The following is a 22100-nucleotide window of genomic DNA, read 5'->3' as shown; positions in this document are numbered from 1 at the left end:
GTCATCCCATCAGGCACAAAGCGAAACGAAAACAAAATAACCTCATCCAAGTCCCCCCCTTTCAGTGCCAATTCTCGCAATAACAATTCTCTTCTCATATTCCCCCAATCTTCAGCACCATCGCTTCCATTCTCTCCACCTCCACAGTTTCTGCAGCCGCAACCGCAGCCAACTGCCAGCCGACCCCACACTCAGACACATCTCCGTGTCATTGATCTTCACCTTATCGCCAAGCTTCTCAGTTCATCTCATCCCAATATTCGTACCTGATATTTCTCTCATTCTTTCACATCTCATTCCTCCACTATCCCACGAACAACACCAAAAACATACAACAATTCAATTTCTTCAACATCATTGAAAACATGTCCGCCGAAACAACCCCCCAAAGCACCCGGGCCTCCTCAAACGACACCACCAAACGCCCACAAGCCCTCCTCTCAACCGCCTACTCCTACTTGCAAACCTCCCTCGACGCCGCCATCCCACCACCCACCCGCCAACGCGCCTACAACAAACTCTCCACCTTCGCATCCAGGCAACCCATCCTCTTCGTACGTGCAACAGCCCAAATGTACCACTGCTAAAGTAAACATTCTACTAACCTGATGAAACAAACAGTCCTTCTCAGCCCTCCAGCTCCTCTTCTCCCTCCTCCCCATAACCCTCTTCCTCTCCTTCGCAATATCAACCCTCCTCCTCGCCCTCTCCGCCGCCTTCGCCTTCGCCCTCTTCTGGATCGGCGTCGCGAGCCTCTTCCTCGTTCCCACGCTTTTCATCACGTCTTCCTTTGCGGCGCTCTGCTGGGGGGCTTCAGTGGGGGGCTTCATGTTCGTTAGGAAACTGTACCACTATGCTCCGGCGGGGTCTCATCAGGGCAAGAGCAGTGATTCACCTTCGTCAGGCGTCAAGACGTTGCCAGGGGGAACTAAAGAGGAGGCTGTGAACGGTGATCATGTTGAGCAGTAAGGTCACCTTGCTGGTATTAAGAAAATGGGGTGTGGATCAGCCAAGGAAAAGCAGCAGCATGGTGTCTACTTTATGTGTGTAACAATGTCACTGCAACGCTTTGATTGATATTAAGCATCACTACGGCGTCGGTGATATTCGCTTTGCATCCACTTTCAGGCGAGTCATTGGCCCGATACTTGCATGCTTCAAAAAATATACCATCTCCATTTCCCAGAACCACTACCAAGAGACCGCGATTACAGATACAGACCCTCCGGCTCACCCTCCTGCTTGGTACGTAATACACGCTCCCTAGCAGCCCTGAAATCGGCCATTTGCACCCGCATGCGTCGCTCACGCAGAGCCATCATGCCGGCCTCTGAGCAGATGGCCTTGATGTCGGCACCCGACAGATCGTCCTTTTGAGAGATGAACTCGTCCAGATCCACATCGTCGTTCAGGTTCATCTTGGATGTGTGCAGGGTGAAGATCTTGCGCTTGGTGTTCTGGTCGGGATTCTCAAACAGAATCTTTCGGTCGATTCGGCCGGGTCGGATCAGCGCGGGGTCCAGAGTGTCAATCTTGTTCGTCGCCATGATGACCTTGACGTCGCCGCGGTCGTCGAAGCCGTCCAGCTGGTTGAGAAGCTCCAACATTGTTCGCTGCACTTCACGCTCTCCTCCGGAGGTGGAATCATATCGCTTTGTACCAATTGCGTCAATCTCATCGATGAAGACAATGGAGGGCGCATTTTCACCAGCAACCTAATGTCCCGAGTTAGCATCCATAGCCCTCAACTATTGCTCGCTGCAAAAGGAAGACTACACACCTGGAACAACTGTCGCACCAGTCGGGGACCATCTCCCAGATACTTCTGAATCAGCTCGCTACCCACGATACGCAGGAACGTAGCGGATGTCTGGTTGGCAACGGCCTTTGCCAGCAGCGTCTTTCCAGTGCCAGGGGCACCATAGAGAATGACGCCCTTGGGGGGCTTGATGCCCATCTCCTCGTACAGCTCAGGATGGAGCAGCGGCAGCTCCACTGATTCTCTCACTTCCTGAATCTGCTGCTCCAAACCACCAATGTCAGCGTATGACTCCGTCGGCGCCTTGTCGAGCTTCATGACGCTGACAATGGGGTCCGTGTCGTCGGTCAGGACTCCGACAATGCTGACGCTCTTGTGGTGCAGCAGAACGCTGGCACCAGGCTCGAGAAGGTCCTTGTCGACGAAACTCATGATGCTGACGTAGTATTCGGGGCCCGTGGTGCTGCTGACAATGGCGTGGTCGTCGTCAATGAGCTCCTCCAGGGTGCCGACGCTCATCGGGCTTCCTCTCATGTCGTCGACGCGGCCACGCTCGTCGGCTAATCGATCGACATCGACATCCGGGCCGGCAGTCTGGCCCTCCTTGGCGGCCTTGGCCTTGCGCAGCCGCTCCTGGTTCTCGACGTATTCTTCTTCAAGGAGCAGGTGGTCGTGGATCCGCTGCATTCGGAGCAGGCGAAGCTTGCATCGGCTGGTGGGATAAACTGCAGGGAGCTTGGCGGCGGCGCTGGTACCGCCCTGCTTTCTCTTCTTGCGGCCGACCCTGGTGGTTGGCCTCGGCGGCGGCTCGTACTTGGGCTTATCCTTCTGCGCGGGAGTCAGTGGCTGCTTGTTTCTGCCGTGGAGAGAGTAATAGAGAATGGCGAACCTTTTTGTCCTTTTCATTCCGTCCCCCTTCGCCACCCATACCAGACTGGCCTTGACCCTAAAGAGCAAATGTTAGCATAGATGCATCACGTCAATAGCAGCGGCAGCTGCAACAAAGGGTAGCTCACCATCTTGACCGGTCAAGCTCTGGAAGGCTGTTGGATAGACTTGTGTTGGCTGTTCCTCTATTCCCGAGCTGGATTCCTGTGAATGGACCGGACACAGCTAAGCAAGAGACAGGATTGTTGATGGTGACGATGGAGAGGCGAGTCGGCTTGCCAGGGTGATGCTGCACAGAGCACCCATGCCTGGGCTAGGCGACAGAGAGACACGACAGCTCCGGCCTGGTCACGTGCACTCAGCTTGAACGTATCACGTGATCCGAAGGTGATCTCATTGAGACGGCAATTGTCAGCTTCTTCCAATGGGCTTCTATTCTTTGCTAGACAGTTTCAATGCTACTCCCTAAGCGGGTTAGATCCTACGAACGACAGCTGTGTCTCGATAGTCGTCGACCCAGGCAATTCGGTGGATTTGGCAACTGATCAAGCACCGCTGCATCCGAGAGACTCTACAGAAGCTCATGAAGCCCCTCTACTTGGTCAGCGGTCAGAGATCCAAGCCGTAAGAGAGTCAAGTCTGGCTCCTAACTGCTTCTCTTCATTCAAGCTGTTTAGGCATGAGCCACTATTTGGCATGTCGTATCTTCTTCATATGGGACCACACAGACACATGTATCACGATGAACCATTACCGGCGCATGTATTCAGACTCAAAACAACGTCCACTGCGTGCTGGATTCCTCGCTAGCACTATTTTTTCCCCAAAACAAAAAAAAGTCCATCAAGGTGGTACCATGATTGAAAGTGACCATCATTTGCTGCTCAGCCCTGCAATCCAACATGCAGCCGCACCGGAGTCGGGAGCTGCAGGCCGCTAAAAGTGTCCCGCTACAGGCCTGACGTCGCGAGCCGCAAATGCCCCTCATCCACTCACTGCTCTAGTCCTCCAGTGCTCGGACACCAACTGATGCATGGATTTGATAGGCGACGGGACCTGAACCAACTTTCCGTTACCCGCCCAAAGCCTTCTCGTTCTCGTCCCGACCTCTTTTCTGCCCTCAGCCTCACCCCCTCTGCTCTACTCACCTCATATCAGCGGATATCATCCTTACAAGAGCAGAATAACTATTCCTCCTCCTCCAATAACCTCCACCCCTCCGACCCCGACCCTCAAAGCGCACCCCTCCAGCGATCCCAGACAAACACCGTCACCATGACTAGCAGAGACCGCCGCATCATGAAGGAGCTCCAGGACCTGACCGAGGACAAGGACACGTCCGGCATCCACGCCGCCCTGGAGCACGAGGGCTCCCTGTCGACCCTGATGGGATGGTTCTATGGGCCCCCGAACACGCCGTACGCTGGTGGCAAATACGTGATTAGGATTCAGCTTCCCACCGAGTACCCCTTCAAGCCGCCCAAGATGAAGTTTGAGACGAGGATCTGGCATCCCAACGTCAGCAGTCAAACGGTATGTGCTGCGCAGGAGCACCATCTATCCCAAGCATCTGTCCCAAAGATCGTTGGTGTAAAAGCGACAAGAAAACCATGTGCTAATACATGCTCGCTCCCAGGGCGTCATCTGTCTCGACACCCTAAACAAGAACTGGTCTCCCGTCCAGACAATCAAGACAGCCCTCCTCTCCGTACGAATGCTCCTCGAAAACCCGAACCCCACAGACCCCCAAGACGGCGAAGTGGCCAGCATGCTGCTCAACCAGCCCGAGCGATTCGTCGAGATAGCGCACGAGTGGGCGGTACGACACGCCGGAGCCCCGCGCCAGGCCAACCTCGACAAGAGCAGATACAGGAGCCTGGCGAACCCTACAGGCGGGCCCGTCGACGCAAGCAGGTAGGTTTGCGCAATTTCTTCCAGCGCAAAAGAAGTTTCCGACAGAAAGGGAGGAGGGGCTGACAATGTTTGCGCTTTCTAGGTATCATGGGTACAGGCCGGAACTCGTCGAACAGTTTACGAGCATGGGCTTTAGCCTTGACAGCGTCGTCGAGGCGCTCGAGCACTGTAGGGTCGATCCTCTTCTTACGAGTCTACCGCCGGCTAGGATGTCGGACGTGACGACTCGGCTTCTGGGTGAACAGCAATAGAATGGAGGGATCATCACAACTAGCGTGACGAATGAGTGGTGACGGAAAACGGGCTGGAGTTTTACATGGGATTGGGGTTATCTGATTTGCCATTTGGGATTGGGTTTCTTTGGGGGGTCGTTTTTGCTTTGTTTGATTGCCTTTCTCTTCTCTTTTCATACAGCGATGATGTGGGTGGAGCGTTGAATCGAAGAGGTGATAGAAGATTAGGGGAGAGAGATTTGGGTTGATAGGGGCCTGGAGAGCGCGCATCATATAACAACTTTCCAATCTGGAGTTTGAAGGTCGGACTTACATGTAGGTAGCTGTTACACTCGAATAGCGCTTGTAATTCTTCTTCAAAACTCGGCATCTGCCGTTGAACTATGGTCGACTCGGTGTGGACTCCAGAGAGAGCCCACGTTTCTCACAGAGGAAAGCATAGCAGATGACACATCGTCCTCTTCAGGCAACTAATATCACACACCTGCTACCCATGAACTTAACTGAATACAAAGCAAGCAGTCCATTTCTCTTGGGAGAAAAGACGACATGTCCTTCCGTATCCCCTTCCCTATCTACATACTCCAGCCATTGAGGCAAACAGCCCACCGCTCCCTCCATGTAATGATTTTTTTTTTATAGATTTGTAATTGTATCTAGGTAAATTAAATGATCAAGCCCAATTCTTCGGTGCCTCCTTTTTCATGTTGTGTGAATGTGAAAATGAGGAGAAACTAGGTTCGTTTACAGCAGATCGCGACGGACAAACTCATTGTACAGAGCCTTGCCCAGACCAGCGGGAGAGCGCTCGACAATGACGCCAGCGTTCTCGAGCGCAGCAATCTTGGAGTCGGCACCGCCCTTGCCGCCGGAGACGATGGCACCGGCGTGGCCCATACGGCGGCCGGGGGGCGCCGAGATGCCGGCGATGAAGCTGACGACGGGCTTGCCGCCGTTGACGGTGTTGGCCTGCTTGAGGAACTCGGCGGCGTCCTCCTCGGCGGAGCCGCCAATCTCGCCAATCATGATGATGCCGTCCGTCTCCTCGTCCTCGAGGAAGACCTTGAGGCAGTCGATGAAGTTGGTGCCGCTGAAGGGGTCGCCGCCGATGCCGACGACCAGGGACTGGCCGAGGCCGGCCTGGGTGGTCTGGTTGACGGCCTCGTACGTCAGGGTGCCGGAGCGCGAGACGATGCCGATGCGGCCGCGCTTGTGGATGAAGCCGGGCATGATGCCGATCTTGCACTGGCCGGGGGCGATGATGCCGGGGCAGTTGGGGCCGACCAGGCGGGTCTTGTCCTGGGTCTTGAGCATCTGGGTGATGCGGACCATGTCTGGGTTGGCAGGGTTAGCCATTGCCATTCGCATTGTTTCCTATTGTGGGCGGGAATAGGAAGTTCCCGTGGTGGGGCTCTTGAGTTCTGACCATGTTGAGGAATTCCCTCGGTGATGCAGACGGCGAGAGGGATCTCTGCCTGGAGGGCCTCTTCGATACCGGCAGCAGCCAGAGGGGGGCTTTTGTTCTGTCAGTATCTAGTACATGTCGAAGGTTGGAACTTGGGGGAGGGGGGGGTTGTCGCATACGGGACGAAGAGCGCAGTGGCGGTAGCTCCCGTCTCCTTGACGGCCTCGGAGACGTTCTTGAAGACGGGCAGGTCGAGATGTGTCTGGCCAGCCTTCTTGGGGTTTGTTCCACCAACAACCTTGGTTCCTAGAGGCGACAGCGCGTAAGTATTCGCAGCAAGCAGTCGTGCGCAGCGGCGAGGCGAGGCTTTATCGTACCGTACTCAATGGCTTGCGAGGCGTGGAAACTGCGTATCTTCCGTTAGCATGTCATTGCGCGCTTTCCCCCGCCTCGAACTGCTCCGTCTCGGCGACCGGTCTTCAAAAACGTACGTTCCCTGCTTTCCGGTGAAGCCCTGGAAGATGACCTTGGTCTCGCTGTTGATGCGCAGGTTCTCGATCGTCTTGGCGTACGGCGAGCTGGCGGTGCTGTAGCCACGGCGGGCGTTGCGCAGCGCAGAGCGTGCGGCGGTTCTAGGAATGGCCTGCATTGCTGTGGAGGGGGAGGAGAAGTAGAGGGGAGAGGTCCAAGGAGAGGAGAAAGAAGAACCGTCGAGCGAAGCGTCGCGGGCTGCAAACGCTGAAGATAGGGAGCGAGTTGAGGCTTGAGCTTGTCAGAAGGGAATCTCGTCGATATGGCAGCAAAATTACGGCCTCTGGCAGCTCTGAGGTCGGGTGCTGCCGGGGGCTCGGCACTTGCTTTTTCCGAACTGACAGTTGGTTGCAGCGTTAGAAAAGATAAGTTACGGTGAGGGGCTTGTCCGTGCGTCAGAGCCCACCGTTTGCGAACTGTAATGCTGTCTGACCTTTCCGTCTACTACGGTTACCGTAGCTGTGTACCGTTTTGATTCCGTAGCGCCAAAATTTGGAGAATGAAACTGCCCCACAGAGGCGATAAAGTGCCAAAAGTTCTTATCGACACCATCAGCGAGGGGCATCAAAACCACCTCCAGTCATATTTCACACCCATTTCGACCGTCTGAACGAGCGCTCGATACGGCGCAACAACTACAGACGGAATGGCTACGACCACGATGACAGCGATTGCGACGTCGCAGAAGAAGACGGTCGAGCTGGCGCCGGAGAGCGAGCGCTTCCTGCGGTGCTGCGCGGATCTCGCCAACGCCCTCATCGAAGACCACGAGGCTACCAAGAATGGCCGGCCGGGCAGAGACATCAACCTCAACTCGCTGCGGGCGAAGCTGGCCAAGAAGCACAAGCTGGCCAACATCCCTCCGCTGACGGCCATCATTGCTGCGATTCCCGAACACTACAAGAAGTACATCCTGCCGAGGCTCATCGCAAAGCCCATCCGTAAGACTGCTCAGCATACATCAATGACAACCGATCCGAGTCACTGACCTGGAGATAGGAACATCATCTGGTATTGCCGTCGTCGCCGTCATGTGCAAACCGCATCGGTGCCCGCACATCGCATATACCGGCAACATCTGCGTCTACTGCCCTGGAGGACCCGATTCCGACTTCGAATACAGCACGCAGTCCTACACTGGATACGAACCCACTTCAATGCGAGCAATCCGTGCGCGGTACGATCCTTTCGAGCAAGCCCGAGGGCGAGTAGACCAGCTCAAATCACTAGGCCACTCAGTCGACAAGGTGGAATACATCATCATGGGAGGAACGTTCATGTCATTGCCAGAGTCGTACAGAGAGGACTTCATTGCCCAGCTGCACAATGCGCTAAGCGGCTATCAGACGTCCAAGGTCGATGAGGCGGTGGAGGCTGGCGAGATGAGCAACATCAAATGTGTGGGAATCACCATCGAGACACGACCAGACTACTGCCTGCAGCCCCATCTTACAGACATGTTGAGGTATGGCTGCACGAGATTGGAGATTGGAGTTCAGTCACTGTACGAAGATGTTGCGCGAGATACAAACCGTGGGCACACAGTGGCGGCGGTGGCCGAGACATTTTGTCTGGCCAAGGATGCAGGCTACAAGGTGGTCAGCCACATGATGCCTGACCTGCCCAACGTCGGAATGGAGCGCGACATTGATCAGTTCAGAGAATACTTTGAGAACCCTGCCTTCAGAACCGACGGTCTGAAGATATATCCGACACTCGTTATCCGAGGGACGGGTCTATACGAGCTGTGGCGGACTGGAAGATACCAGAACTACACCCCCAACCAACTGATTGACCTGGTGGCACGAATCCTGGCCCTTATTCCCCCGTGGACACGCATCTACCGTGTGCAGCGAGACATTCCCATGCCGCTGGTCACCTCTGGCGTCGAGAACGGAAACCTGCGAGAGCTGGCATTGGCCCGGATGAAGGACTTTGGCACGACATGTCGAGACGTGAGAACAAGGGAAGTCGGAGTTAATGAGGTCAAGCACAAGATTAGGCCCAACCAGATTGAACTAGTCCGCCGAGACTACGTTGCCAACGGCGGTTGGGAGACTTTCCTCGCCTATGAAGACCCAAAGCAAGATATTCTGGTCGCCCTCCTCCGCCTCCGAAAATGCACCGAAAAGTACACCTACCGAGAGGAGCTAATTGGGCAGCCTACCAGCATGATCCGGGAGCTCCACGTTTACGGCACTGCTGTTCCTATTCACGCCCGCGATCCTCGCAAGTTCCAGCACCAAGGTTTTGGCACCCTGCTGATGGAAGAGGCCGAGAGGATAGCCAGGGAGGAGCATGGAAGTGACAAGATTAGCGTCATTTCGGGTGTGGGTGTGAGGAGCTATTACAAGAAGCTTGGATACTGGCTGGATGGCCCGTATATGAGCAAGTGGCTTGATGGGCGTGACCAGAAGGCCTGAGATGCTTTACCAGTGCTGACGGACGGAAATGAAGAATAAAATGTGTGATTTCATGGCGTAAAGGGTTGGGATATCAATGTTAGGGGTTAGCTAGAACAGGTTCAGGATACAAGACACATGTAGCACAATCACATGCTATGGCAATTTCTGTCTGCCTGTACTGTTTCGTTCTTTCAACAGGTCTGCAAGCATTATCCTTTGCCTTTCACAGGCTGATGCAAGAGAAACAAATACATTGAGCCCTCACAGGCTCCATAAAGCGATAATATAAACTTCCTCTGCCTCGTAGGTAAGTATGGTGGATGCATTGCGTCACATGGAGCCCCTGAATGTCTTCCATCTGGCCATGATCGTGAAAAACTGCACAGACGTTCATGGGGACGCTGTAGAATTGAAGCCAGATGCTCGTGCCAAGACACTCACCGCGACTTGATCAAAGGCAAGGCGTAATAAGGTGTTCGAACTGCATCACGCCGTCCCTAAGCTCGGCAAGGTATTCGTAGGTACAGAGGAAGGAGGTATCTCGGTCAATTCCCAGGAAAGAACCCTTCTCAGCCATAAAGTTAAAATCTCACCCTACTCATATAAGCCTGGCTGGATTTCCTCCAGCTTCTCGTCCGTTCAACTCTCCTCTTCCGAAAAACACCCCAGCCATGGCTCCATGTCAACCACGTACCGTCCCCTTGTGTGAAGAGAACCTTGTCCTGGGGCATCTGCTGGGTTATCGCTATGAGGCGGTCCGCCAGTCAGGGGGAACAATACTGCCCGAAAAGCTCCGCCATCTGGAAAAGCTACAGGGGTTTCTGATGAGAGACGTCTTGCTCGTCTCCATCGATATCGCCACAGGACGCGATTTCGGGGATCGTTTCTCACCGGAGAGCTTCTCCATCGGCATCTCCGTCCTGGACACCCGAAGCCTTACAAAGACCATTGAAACAGACCAAGAAGCTGAAGCCACCATTCAGTCCTATCAAGACGTCACCAAAGATATTGGGTTCAGCCGTTGGGCTTGGCAAACCTTTCGTTACGGAAAGACGACGTGCGTGGACCCTGACCAGGCTGCCAGGAACATCACCTGGCTCACAGCAGATCGCAACTACGTTCTCGTTGGGTCAGAGTTACAGCGAGATTGCGAACTCCTGAAGCAGCTGAGCTTTTCGAGTTGGAAAATTGCCGACAGAGCTTGCTTTAAACTGGACATTCTCCGGGCTGCGCAATTCTCGCTGCAGTTGACGCATCGACCCAGCTTACAGTATTTCCTCGAGACGTTTGGGATCAAGTGCAAGAGACTTAGCCTTCCTGGGGACTACGCTCATCTGACTCTGAGGGCTATGCTTTTGCTGGCTGTTCGCGATTGGAAAATGGCCGACGACCCTTTTACGGAGGTGGATCGGAGGCTGGAACGGAATCTGCTCAGGGTTGCCACACAAAAGTTTCGCTCGGCAAGAATTGCTTCTCCGCCAGTGTCTACAGAGATGCCTCTGGCAGAAGTCATAGAGGACAAGAGTGAAAGGGATGATGAAGAGGAGCCTTGGGTTCTTATGCCTCCTGTGTGAGGGTTAAATTCCATACTGCTTCTAGCATTCTCATTTTACGCGCTACAGAAAGCAAATCACATGAAAATACACGAACCTAAAGTGTAAGCAATGTATGCTATCAGATAAAGTGAGGAGGACATGTCATGCGAATGGATGATGATGAAATGAGCTACTCATGTATACGTCAATCACTACAGGCTCACCTACATTGATATACTAGCTTTCCAATATAAATAATCTTGAGACATGGCTTCAAGTCTCGGATGTGCCCTGATCTGGGAAAGAAGAGGAGTTATACAAACTTGAATGTTACTTTGACAAGGTTACGTGTTTATCTTGATTATTACTTTCTCGATGAATTGTCCGATTTCATGGGACGTAACTGAATAAAACACAAGGCCGATCAAGCCTATAGGATAGTATCTTGCTACCTGGAAGCTGTAGGCTGGCTGGCAAGAGATATAAATCATTCATCCCTGACCTTGGAGCTTACATCCGGTGAAGAGACGTGAATAAGCCAGAGTTGGAGACAATCTTTGTTCTGTACCTTTCTATCCACTACATGAGCTACCAAGAGCCATTGCTCTTTTCCAGAATCCGGCACCCTTCTCTTGTGCTGCACTTGCCATTGCCACGAGCTTCATGAATGTCATCTAAGACGTCGTCACAACCACAGTATCCGCAGGCACAAGCGCCCAATGCTGCCCAGTATAATCACCCCCAGCCAAATGCGCGACAAACGTATCCGAATAGACATCAAGATGGGCATTCAGCCCCGTAAAGTTATTGCTCAAACGATACGGATACGCAGGATTCGTATTCCACTCATCGAACCTCCAGTACTGGCCCGAGTACTCCCCGGTATTGGCCAGCTCGAGGTTGACGCTCTGGACGCCATTGTCATTGATGACATCGAGAGACTGATTTACGCCGTTGGCTATGGTGTGGAGGCGGTAGAAGTGCGGTGTGTGGGTGGGCGTGAGGAACCAGAGGCTGTCTGGGTTGACGTTTCGGGCGTCGATCATGGAGAGGGATGGGCTGCTGTTGCTTGTGAGGGCGAGGATTTTGGCGGCGGCTGTGAAGCTGTTTTTGAGGACGTAGATTTTGCTAGTGCTGATGGATGACATTTTGATGATGTCCTGGGAGAAGTGTCCTTGGTGGTGCTTGGTGGTGTTTGGTGGTGCCCAGTCTGGACAAGGAAGCTTTTCAATGGCAGTTGAAGGGCCCTTTTATATCAAAGATCTGTACCAGACCGCCTTCTTTCATGCAGATGACGGACGTCCAAGCCACTTCATCGCTTCCTGCAGAGCGTAGTACAAACGTGGTGAGGCTGTCAGCCCCCTTGCCGCAATAGTCTTCCATAATACGCTCGCAACGCTACTGGTTGGAGAAGTGAGGCTTTTCGTATGCGTTGTTCAAGGGAGGCGGTGATGTTCTAGGCCTCTGTAGATGCTCACGTTTCCGTCACCTGGTGGTTGTACAGACTGAGGATGAGATCCTTCTGCTTGCGCCCTGGGATTGTATGAGTGCTGAGAATTGTATGACAGAGAGAGGTTCGGCTGAGTACTCGATCCATCGTTTTGGATGATGCGGTTGTCACATGAGCAATATCCGATGCCTGATGAGGTACGAACAGTTATGGTAGCGTTTCGTTGGGCATACTCATCTTGGAAACAGGGGGAATGAAGCTTCAGTTATAACTCTATGGCTGGGCCTCCAAGTGATACGAGAGTATTCGTAAGAGATTGTCTCGCGATTCTTGAACGTGTCACAACTGATTCTGTTTACCCATCTATCAACACAGCCCTTTCTATATATATAGCTGAAGTAACCGTTGGACAGGTTATTCAAGAAATCCGCTCATCAACGTTTGTGGCCGTACTCACGCTTACAACTCTCAATTTCTAGTCTCGAGACGAGAGCTAGGTACGGCCGTCAGCGTACTAAGGGAAGGGCTTGAATCGTTTCTCACGTTAGCGCTGCTCTCACAAAGTCGCAATAGCCGATATGTCCTGGGAGTTGGCTATCTTACCTTCGACACGAAAGGCTTCGTTAGGGTGTTGCGCATTGCATTGATCCTGAATCGATCTCAACTGGGTCCTATAAAGAGAGAAGAAAGTACTCTCTCTTCAGCACGCAAAGCGGTCTCAGACATGCGTTTCCTAATGATGTTGTCGTCCAATCAGCGTTATGGGAGGCACCATTTCGACAAGTCGGTTTCACGGCACTTGTGGCGAGGCATTGTGACAAGGCATTATTTCTCTCAATCTTCACCCAATCTTCACCCAAGTGACAACCCGCTTCAAAGCCCTGATTGGACGCCAACTGAACCTCTAGAGCGTAAAAGGCTGCGGAATTTCAGGTGAGGGGAAATAGTCTTGCCACTATTGAGACGGGCCGGGGGGACCGCTGCGGCTGGGAGCCACGCGTACCAATTGAGACATATCGTGCCAATTTCGTAGAGCTGAAGGTGATCAACAGGCGCTCATGATGGCAATCTAGAACGTCTTGAACCTCAAAGTATTTGCCAGTATGAGCCGATGTCCCGGGGTCGAGTCTCCGGATTCACTGACTATGGATCAAGTGCTTCAGTCAAACTCAGAATTTAGGCTTGGCCAACGTTCAATTCGCCTTGTCAAAATGCTTATAAGACCTACGAGTCTTTGGACTTTAAACAAAGCAAGACTCTCACATTTTGTGTCCAAGTCCTCAAAGATCTGATCTCCCTTGTGTCTTCGACCAGGGCATCGATAGTTTGAAGTCATAGCAAACACCGCCATCATGGATTACGATGAATACATCAAAGAAGCCATCGCCGAAGGCATCACGCAGGAAGCTGCCGAGCTGGAGCTCGCGGAAATCGTCCACTCACACATGAACGAGCTCGCCAAGAATGCCACAGCGCAATACGAAAGCGCTCTCGAAGAGCGTTGCCAGCAACAAGGGCAGCGCCTAGTGCAGAATCGCCCTGTAGCGGAGGAGTTCCCGCTGGAGCTCTTCACAGCAAACATCAAGACCAACAAGCTCGACGATAACAAATGGGTTGCTACCATCAAGGAGTACCTGCTGCAGCATATGCCTCAGGCGACTCACGATGTGCCCACTCCCCCGGAGGACGTTGATAGCGAGAGTCACCAGATCATGCACCGCGTCGTTTCCATTGACAAGGAGATCGACAAGTCTCAGCCCCTGAAGAAGGACATACCCGAAGATGCACAGCTGTTTGTACCTGCAATACCTATCGCATATTTCATTGGCGTAGCCGTCGCAGGACTGGCGACATCAGCACTGGGAGGCATTGGGTACGCCCGGTACCAGCAGAGCAAGAGGCGGCCACCGCAGGTCCAACCTCCAATCGTCATCCTGCCACCCCCAACGATTCCAACGACTCGTCCGGGTCAGCCTGGGGATCCTCCTGGCCCTCCTCATCCTCCGCAGCCCGACACGAGAGACCGTGAGAGGAAGCGCAAGCGTGAGAAGGAAAAGGATCGCAAGAGGGGTATAGATGAGCGGCGGAGAGCTCGGTCCGAGTTCTACTTTGGCTACGTCGACAGAATCGACAAGCTGAAGCACGGGTATGAGATCCGTGTCGAAGCTATCACGGAGAACTCCTTGTCAGACGAGCTATTCATCCGCGCTATTGAAAAGATGTCTGTGGCAGCGGGGTCCCCTGGCTTTGGACGATATCGCCTTGCCTTGGTATGGATCTACCTGCATGCCGTGCCGCCGGGCGTCACTGAGGGCACTTGGATCAACTTCAAGCTCAACCAGCAGAACAAGCAGCTGGTCACGAAGCAGAACTTTTGCCTAGAGCAGCCGTTCAAGGATGGCATGACGAGGCTGGAGCTTCTCGAGCCGCGACTGAGCTTCAGAATGTTCCGCTTCGAGTCTTACTTTGAAGACAACCATGGCTACGTCGTCCAGACAGAGGTGCAGACGATCAGCAAAGACATTGCTGCCAGCGCCATCACTACTCTACAGCAGGCTTTTGGAAGCTTCAACGCTGTTGGAGAGGCCGTGAGGGACATTGTCGAGAAGATTGTCCATTCCGACTCTTCCGGCAAGGGGTATCTGCAGCACCTTGACGACGATCAAACCACGGATTCGGGAGATCAGCCTCCGCAGCCAGCGGCTCCCATGGTATCTGCTGCAAAGGTTCCATTCTTCTCTCCGGCAACGGTGAATGATATTCTGGGTGCCCTTATGCCTAACAAGGCGGATATTATCGCGTATCATGTCTACGATGTCGGACAAGGTGAGTCTTTCAAACTACCAATTGCAGCCTTCTCCCTTTGCCTAATATCTGAACCCTGTATCTGCTCAACTTGTTCGTATACTTGTCGTACTGAGCTGACACTCATTTGCTACAGGCCATAGTGCGCGTGCATTCGACAAGTACGGGGCAGCCTTTGCCAATGACTTCGGCTACGGCAAGCTGGACGACAACGACAAAAAGGTCTGCTACCACATGATCCGCGGCCAAGCAGCCGTTCCCATCCTGCTCTCCCACTGGGACGCCGACCACTACCGCATCGGCAAGAGCAGTCACGCAAAGGACTTTTCGGGCTCACCAGACGACATCACGCTGCGTCCATGGATCGCCCCTGGACGCAGCCACATCACCGGGACCGTCTCCAACGAGACGGCGTGGCTGATCCAGCAGAATGGGAATCTTCATCAGTGGACGGACAGTGTTGACTACGTCCAGATGAAGAACGTCACGGTTGTTCGCTGCAGGCGCAACTACCAGTTCAATTTCCCCGACAAGAACAATAACGGCGCTTTGGCGCTCTTCGTTGGCAAGGGAGACAACTTGCTGCTTTTCCCAGGCGATGCCAACTTTGAGTCTATTCCCGAGATTACCTCCGCCAATGGCCTTGTGCGCTCTGTGATTGCGACTCACCACGGCAGCACGAGATCGCTCGGCACGGGCAATCAAATCGGCGCCAGCATCCCGACGGCAACAAGCTCAGGGGAGACATACGCCGTCTTCTCGTACTCGCAGGGCAACAGCTATGGCCACGACATCGCCAACGCCTATCCGTACTACCAGAAGAAGGGCTACGGCGAGCCAGAAACCACGGCACGCCTTGGTGTTGATGGTAACGATACGCTGGAACTTGCTCACTTCGGGACGGGTTGGGACAAGAAGAAGGCGACCCCAATCAAGTTTCATTTTCGGAATAATCAACTGAATGCCAGCACAATTTCTTTTGCTGACAATCAGTTGAGTGGGCAGGTGGCAGCTGAGGAGGCCATGGATGAGGAAGAATTGGAATCTGGTGAGCCAGCTGAAGTTACTGCCCCTGCCATCAAGGGTTCCAAGCTGCCTGAGCCGCCCTCGGATTGGCAGGCACAGGCACACAGCATGCCGGCCGCGAAGCTGCATGACAAGTACCAAAAGTCGTTCCCAGAAGTGATTTACCTGACCGGCTCAGGAGGCGCAGACCCGAATCACGATGATCTTGCCGAACACGCCATCAAGGACGCCGACGGAGACGTCATTTTCTACGACATCACAGCAGCAAAGGTCGTCTTGGACAAACTCCCGCTCAACGTCCCCTGCAAGACAGACTATCCAGTCACGGTCCAGATCACTTGTCAGGACATCGAGCTTGTCCATGACAACGCCAACAAGGAGCCGATTCTCCCGCTGGTGCGCTTCAGCGTTGCCTGCGGACAGCCGTGGGAGCACCCTGCTACCCCTGGTGCGGATGGCATGCCCGGAGACCCAGGATACGCCGGTGGACGCCTCCGTCTGGCTGTTGCTGGGGATTGGCTCGGGACCACGCAGGTTCTTACGAGCCCTGTGATGGGAGTCAGTGTTCAGTACCGGGGCGGACACGGTGGTAACGGACAAAAGGGCGGAGCGGAGACGCAGCCGAAGAGCGGCGGGCTTACGGTCATTTTAGAACCCGTCAAGGGAAGCCTTGATGGATCTGGGGACGGCGGAGATGCTGGAGAGCCGGGAACGGTGCCCGACTCTGAGATTCTTGCTGTGGCTGGTAAGTGGCCTCGTGGATGGGAAGTCCAGCTCGATCTGGGAAAGCCTGGGACGGACAGCGAGTTTGGCAGGCCGGGTGCTGCAGGCAAAGGTATGTCAACCCCTCAACCCTCCTCAATCTCTTTCAAATTTAACAGCATGTGCTAATTCGTGATGTTCACGTTTAGGAGGCGGAATGAGCATCGATTTGGGCGGCAACTTTATGCCGAGCGACAAGTCCATGTTTCACGGGACAAAGTTTTCGGGGGCTGATGGGAAGCCGTTTGATCGGTCGAAAGCGCAGTTTCTCAAGGCTCAGGCTAAGTTGACGATGGTGGCGACGGAGAGTGAGATGTTGTCACGTATGGCGCCGGTGGATTGGAGGTATTTGTCGTAGCTGGAGACGTGGCTCTGAACTGGGGGGTTGGTAGCTCCGTATACGATTGAGCTACCTATGATGCATGTTGTCAAGCTGGAAGTCGACATTCATCTAGAAGTAGGGTATCTTGGTGATAGGGCGCCCTCAGACTTTTGTGGTAAAGGGGATGCTCTGTCAGGCATAAATTGAATACTCCTGAGATTCCTTGATATGACAATAATGTTGTTCAGTCGACACTTTCAGACCTCCCCTCTTAGTCCAACGATCAGAAGTATCTTCTCAGCACACTGCTCGGCCGTCATGTCCTTCGTATAAATGGTGTGCTTCGCCAGCCTCTTGTTGCTACGATGTTCCACAAAGTGCCTGTTTAGACCAAGCTCATGCCCCCTCCTCTCCTCCGTAATCCTCACCACTTCATCCACATCCTCACACGGCACCACCAAAAACACATTCTCATAAGGCTCCATCAAACTCTCTACATGCGCCAGCTCTTGCGGTTCCTCAAACACCGAGTGTCCGGTGCCAAAATCGAGAATTTTGCCGTAGAACTCATTACCTTCTTGCCCCGCATTCTGTAATATGTGTGTAACGGCTTTGTATTCGAACGGTTTCCAGTGCTGGTAGAATGCCCATAGGCCTTGCTCTTGGTAGATCTTTTCTGCGAGGGCTCTGTCGTAGCCGTATGGTGCGTAGAGCTCGTCGCGGTGGCGATCGAGGCTGTATAGCTCTTTTGAGAGGGCGTTGGCGACGATTCTGCCGATTGTAGACTTTCCAGATCCTTCGGGGCCTATCAGGATTACTGTGCTGGGCATCGTGATGTTGGCTGTTTGGATTCTATGCGACATCTTCGGTTGTAGTTATTGCGAGAAACAAAGTGTATGCGATGTATTGCGAGGTGAGTCATAGCCTTGCCCAGATATTGACAGGGATAGTTCCGTCTCCAAGTACTCCAAAACCTCCCGAGGCCAACAAATCTGAAGCCTTTCTGAATTTGTCATTTCTGAGAACGAAATAACACCAGTAATGTCACAAAAGTTTCTCTTGATAGCCTCTCCATAATGGGGTGGGTTTTCAATATTGTTCAAAGAACTGCATTCCAAATTCCACATAGTCTTATCTTACTGTATATGCTGAACTGTGTATGGGATAGTTTCTCCAGGCTGAATCCGAAGCTCCTCCAGCTGGCAATACCGCACATGGTCAAACCCTGGGGCAAAATTCCAACAGACGCTCTAAAACACGAACATTAATACTTGACCAGATTTGTTTTTCTCTCACAATCAATCAATAAATGAATGCTTACCTCGCCATCTGACGCCAGCCATTCAAAGGTAAACCCACTCGGTATGGGAGCGAGATCCCACCCAGCTTCCTCAAGGAGCTTTTGGGCAAGACAAGTGTCTCTTGAGGTATTAGCAACAATATCAATCATGTGGCTTGCGCCGTGCTCATCCATCTGAGGATCTTTCTGGAAGAGTAAAGAAGTGAGGGGCTTCCCCTTTGTAGCATCGTATATGATTGTCGAACTTGCCGATACATCCCACTGACCTAGAACTGCTTTCGAGCCATCTGTGTAGCATATGAACAGCCCTATACAACGCTGTATTGAGTTCTGTGTTCGGCGTATCTTCTGGATAGCGAGTTCTTTTACATTGCCCAGCGTAGCAATCGTTCGGATGCCATGCGATTCGCCTGGAATGTCGAAATCTGGGAACATAATGTGTCGAATGCTGGTTGAAGCTGGACCTTGAGCCTCATCCTTTCCTTTGTCTGATGGGGTGATATGGACGCCAATTGTGGTGAAATAAGAGCTGCCACGCAATTCCAAAGGATCTACAATCAGGCCCCTTAGGGCACTTCCATCTCCGTGAGTTCGGCTCGGAAGGAGAGATATCCAGCTGACTCTGTCATCGGGGGGGTTGAAAAATTGTGCAGGACCGAAAAAGACGCCTCGATGAGTCGCATTTTCGGAACTTGTGTGATCCTCTACCTTAGTCTTTATCTCAATCTAATATATACCACTCTCAATCAGTATAACACACACTCTCGTTACCAGGCGGTAGTGTCGGAACAGAGTTTCCGCGTTGCTTACCAGAAGAAATGGGCCTTTCGGACATTGGTTGGCATTCTGTGTCAGGAGATGTAGCCCTACGACTCTCTTGCCATGATCGAAATGCATGTAAACTGAAAGCCCTTCTCGTGTTCCGACCCTATGCTCGAGATTTTGCCCATGTATGACGACTCCGTTCGTGCCAGAGAAACCGATATATACAGTCATGCCAGTGGCATGGCGCCCGTCATCATAGAACGGCAAATACTGACGCAAACACCGGTCCGGATGGTGCATGAGTGGAATGTGGCTCGGGGCCACCTCAGCAAGACGCAGCTCGTCTCCGGCGGACAGGTTCGGGTGGATATTCCAGAGTGCTCTCGAGACAAGAGTTGTTGCGGGTTGGCCACCTTCAAGAGAGTCTTGGATGTTTTCGATCAAAGGACTGAAACTCAGTACTTTGAGATCCTGATACCATGAATTAGCCATGAAATCTTTTCTTGAAAGGGTAAGAGAGGCATACGTCTTTCCGAACCAGAAGGTCGGGAAACTGGATTCCAAGAGTTGATCCACGCCATCCTCCTTCATGGCCTCCCAGCCAATCGGACTCAGTACCATCTTTATTCACGATTTGGATGGCAGAAATGCCCACCTCTTCAACCGTGAAGTGCAGATGGGAAGCGTTATGAATGTCAACCTCGATAGAGATGGTCTGATCATCAGGTCGAGTCTCAGAGACATGAATCCGATGCAAATATTCGCGTCCAAGTATCGAAATGAACGTCGCAAGGAGCCATCCTCTCCCGACAAATCCTTCTAGTATCAGGGGTTGGTGGGAGAAGATTGGCCTCGCCACCGCCAAGTCGACCTCTGGATCAGATGCCACAGCTACAGTCTCAGCAGTTGCTAAGAAGCAGTATATCGGACAATTTGTGGGAACCATCCGCCATATAAACTGCTGTAACTCTCGAGGCAAGCCATTGCACCCCTCGAGCAGGCCCTTGAGACTGATTGTACTTCCAGGGTGATTGGAGCTTCCCGACGAATCAGAAGATGCAATGTCAACGGATAATGTAAGGGAGTGGCACCATGCGGCTTGGTGAGAAAGTGAAGCCAGCCGCCACTGCTCATTACCGGCCTGGAGTTTCCTTGGGATTATATGATGCAACTGTCTCATGAGCCGGTAGAATTGACAGCGGGTGAAATTTAGGTTTGTCTTCTGAGAGGACTTCCGAGCGAACTCCCAGCAGCAGGCGTGAGCCAGGAGGAATGGCTGTTCAACGTTGAGCTTATCCCATTCGTAAGGGTTCATTATCCCTTTGAGTGTCTCTTTATGACCTTTTTCACTCGTCACATGTATTTCGCCATGTGTGCGGAGCTGTGGAGCTTTTGCGAGGAACTCGAAGAAAGCTCTTTGGGCATCTGACCGGTTGCGTTTGCCAGAGAGATCAGTTTGGAAAACATGAACTCGTGAGCAAGATTCAACATCAGAGGCTATATTGGCAACTACCCAAAGATGTTAGTATGTATAGTAGGAATGTTTCATTTTCTGGGTAACAAACGGCCAATGACATCGCATTCCCAGTCGCTGCAGTCCTCACAAGTCTCTTTGAATGGCAGCTCATTCCGACAGAAGACGCAATACAGCTGAATGGAGAAGGACTTCATCTTGGAGCAGTGAGATAATGATATTTCGAAGATGAACTAGCTACATGCCTTCCAAAAGACCTTGAGGGAGTGTTCAAAGCCAGCTTTATAAATCTCGTGCGTGATGCTCCACGTCTACAAGAGTCTATGCTTAGCAGCTTTTCAGCCAACTGTAGGAAATGTCACAAAGTTTGCGAATTACCCATGTGTACTCGCATTCCCAGATACGCCCACCTACTCTGATGTGCTTTTGGATTCTCTTTGTACTGCATGTGAACTGTTCAAGCCCTTTGTGCGGCGAATCACTCGGCCGTGAGCGTTTGAACAAAGGCCTACAAAAATACATTGAGTTACTTCTTAAGCTACCATGACATGGTATAGCCGTTATTCGATTTGCGAGTGGTGCAAAGATTGGAATGGGATATGCCTTAAACCGCCGACTTGATCAACAAACAATACTGGGATCAGTAGAATCATGAAGGGCTCCGAGGTCTGTTTGGATTTTGTTTGCCACCTATCCACCTACAATGTTTGTGATTTCTTCTGGTCACACAATGCAATGCCTACATGTCAATGCAATGCCTACATGTCAATGCAATACCTACATATAAATTTTCCTCTGGACAGTTCTCTCGCGTGATCTACAAAAAAAGAACCGAGTGTTTGTTGCTATCTGTCATGAGCTCAGAAACTTGAAGAAATGAAAGTAGTGGTTGATATCGGCTTGAGAAAGAAACGAACGGCTGTGGTGTGAAAGGATGAATGAACGCAAACTTTGGCTAGCGGGCAATGGCAACCATGCGATGCGTGACAAATGCTCTTTGTCGAGATGGATCGATGAACTGATAGCCGCTATTTCACTCTGGACCTGACCTACACGAATGCATGCTTATGATGACACGGGATTGTATATCCGCCAACGTCGTCGGGCCGACATCGACTCTCCGCTCCTCAGTGTCGGCTATCTTAAGGCACCCAGGTTATGCTTCCACCTCCACGTTTCTTTTGTTGAAAGAAAGAGTACTTAGGCCACTCCCGCTGTTTGTCATTAGATTATAGGAGGGTTTATTTCAGACGATGTTGGATCAGAGGCCACATGAAGAGATTCACATTGCATCTTCATGGGGGGGAACGAACCACGTCTACCGTGGAGCCACGGGCCTGACGCTCGATCATTACGCACTGAAATACATGCTGCATGCAAGATTAATGTGGAATATCGAATTATACGTACCAAGCCTAACCAGAGGGAGTCAAGAGGTTGCCGATTCTTAATACACACGTAAAACAGTCCTTGGGGAGAAGGGTAGGGGAGCGAGGACAATTACTATTGGGTGCTGATCGATCTGC

General features: G+C 52.4%; 9 protein-coding genes across 9 annotated transcripts; 5 read left to right on the top strand and 4 right to left on the bottom strand.

The window, feature by feature from the left end:
- Positions 1-365: 365 nt before the first annotated feature.
- CCMA1212_008185 (uncharacterized protein) lies at positions 366-969 on the top strand (the record flags this gene model as incomplete). Its single annotated transcript, XM_073705329.1, has 2 exons — positions 366-554; positions 622-969. 2 exons carry the CDS (start codon positions 366-368, stop codon positions 967-969), a joined length of 537 nt encoding a protein of 178 aa, XP_073556139.1.
- A 239-nt stretch (positions 970-1208) lies between these two features.
- Positions 1209-2778, bottom strand: CCMA1212_008184 (26S protease regulatory subunit 4; the record flags this gene model as incomplete). Its single annotated transcript, XM_073705328.1, has 4 exons — positions 1209-1715; positions 1781-2587; positions 2649-2705; positions 2776-2778. 4 exons carry the CDS (start codon positions 2776-2778, stop codon positions 1209-1211), a joined length of 1374 nt encoding a protein of 457 aa, XP_073556140.1.
- Positions 2779-3922: 1144 nt separating this feature from the next.
- CCMA1212_008183 (Ubiquitin-conjugating enzyme E2 1) lies at positions 3923-4812 on the top strand (the record flags this gene model as incomplete). The annotated part of the gene is made up of 3 exons (XM_073705327.1): positions 3923-4180; positions 4284-4561; positions 4644-4812. 3 exons carry the CDS (start codon positions 3923-3925, stop codon positions 4810-4812), a joined length of 705 nt encoding a protein of 234 aa, XP_073556145.1.
- Positions 4813-5538: 726 nt separating this feature from the next.
- CCMA1212_008182 (uncharacterized protein) lies at positions 5539-6850 on the bottom strand (the record flags this gene model as incomplete). The annotated part of the gene is made up of 5 exons (XM_073705326.1): positions 6691-6850; positions 6577-6605; positions 6379-6505; positions 6221-6309; positions 5539-6128 (listed from the first exon to the last, which is right to left on the bottom strand). The coding sequence occupies exons 1-5, from the start codon at positions 6846-6848 to the stop codon at positions 5539-5541; spliced, it is 993 nt and encodes a 330-aa protein (XP_073556146.1). The 5' UTR covers positions 6849-6850.
- Positions 6851-7371: 521 nt separating this feature from the next.
- Positions 7372-9153, top strand: CCMA1212_008181 (Elongator complex protein 3; the record flags this gene model as incomplete). Its single annotated transcript, XM_073705325.1, has 2 exons — positions 7372-7671; positions 7730-9153. The coding sequence occupies exons 1-2, from the start codon at positions 7377-7379 to the stop codon at positions 9151-9153; spliced, it is 1719 nt and encodes a 572-aa protein (XP_073556143.1). The 5' UTR covers positions 7372-7376.
- Positions 9154-9806: 653 nt separating this feature from the next.
- CCMA1212_008180 (uncharacterized protein) lies at positions 9807-10709 on the top strand (the record flags this gene model as incomplete). The annotated part of the gene is made up of 1 exon (XM_073705324.1): positions 9807-10709. One exon carries the CDS (start codon positions 9807-9809, stop codon positions 10707-10709), a length of 903 nt encoding a protein of 300 aa, XP_073556144.1.
- A 635-nt stretch (positions 10710-11344) lies between these two features.
- On the bottom strand, positions 11345-11818 carry CCMA1212_008179 (uncharacterized protein; the record flags this gene model as incomplete). The annotated part of the gene is made up of 1 exon (XM_073705323.1): positions 11345-11818. The coding sequence occupies one exon, from the start codon at positions 11816-11818 to the stop codon at positions 11345-11347; it is 474 nt and encodes a 157-aa protein (XP_073556236.1).
- Positions 11819-13472: 1654 nt separating this feature from the next.
- Positions 13473-17071, top strand: CCMA1212_008178 (uncharacterized protein; the record flags this gene model as incomplete). Its single annotated transcript, XM_073705322.1, has 3 exons — positions 13473-14946; positions 15062-16786; positions 16863-17071. The coding sequence occupies 3 exons, from the start codon at positions 13473-13475 to the stop codon at positions 17069-17071; spliced, it is 3408 nt and encodes a 1135-aa protein (XP_073556235.1).
- Positions 17072-17292: 221 nt separating this feature from the next.
- Positions 17293-20771, bottom strand: CCMA1212_008177 (uncharacterized protein; the record flags this gene model as incomplete). The annotated part of the gene is made up of 6 exons (XM_073705321.1): positions 17293-17887; positions 18176-18285; positions 18357-19049; positions 19098-19571; positions 19627-20609; positions 20666-20771. 6 exons carry the CDS (start codon positions 20769-20771, stop codon positions 17293-17295), a joined length of 2961 nt encoding a protein of 986 aa, XP_073556239.1.
- Between the last annotated feature and the right edge of the window lie 1329 nt (positions 20772-22100).

This window comes from Trichoderma ghanense, assembly GCF_004382785.1.
Source record: "Trichoderma ghanense strain CCMA-1212 chromosome Unknown scaffold_11, whole genome shotgun sequence".
NCBI classification, from domain to species: domain Eukaryota; kingdom Fungi; phylum Ascomycota; class Sordariomycetes; order Hypocreales; family Hypocreaceae; genus Trichoderma; species Trichoderma ghanense.
This window is presented reverse-complemented; position numbering and strand designations above follow the sequence as displayed.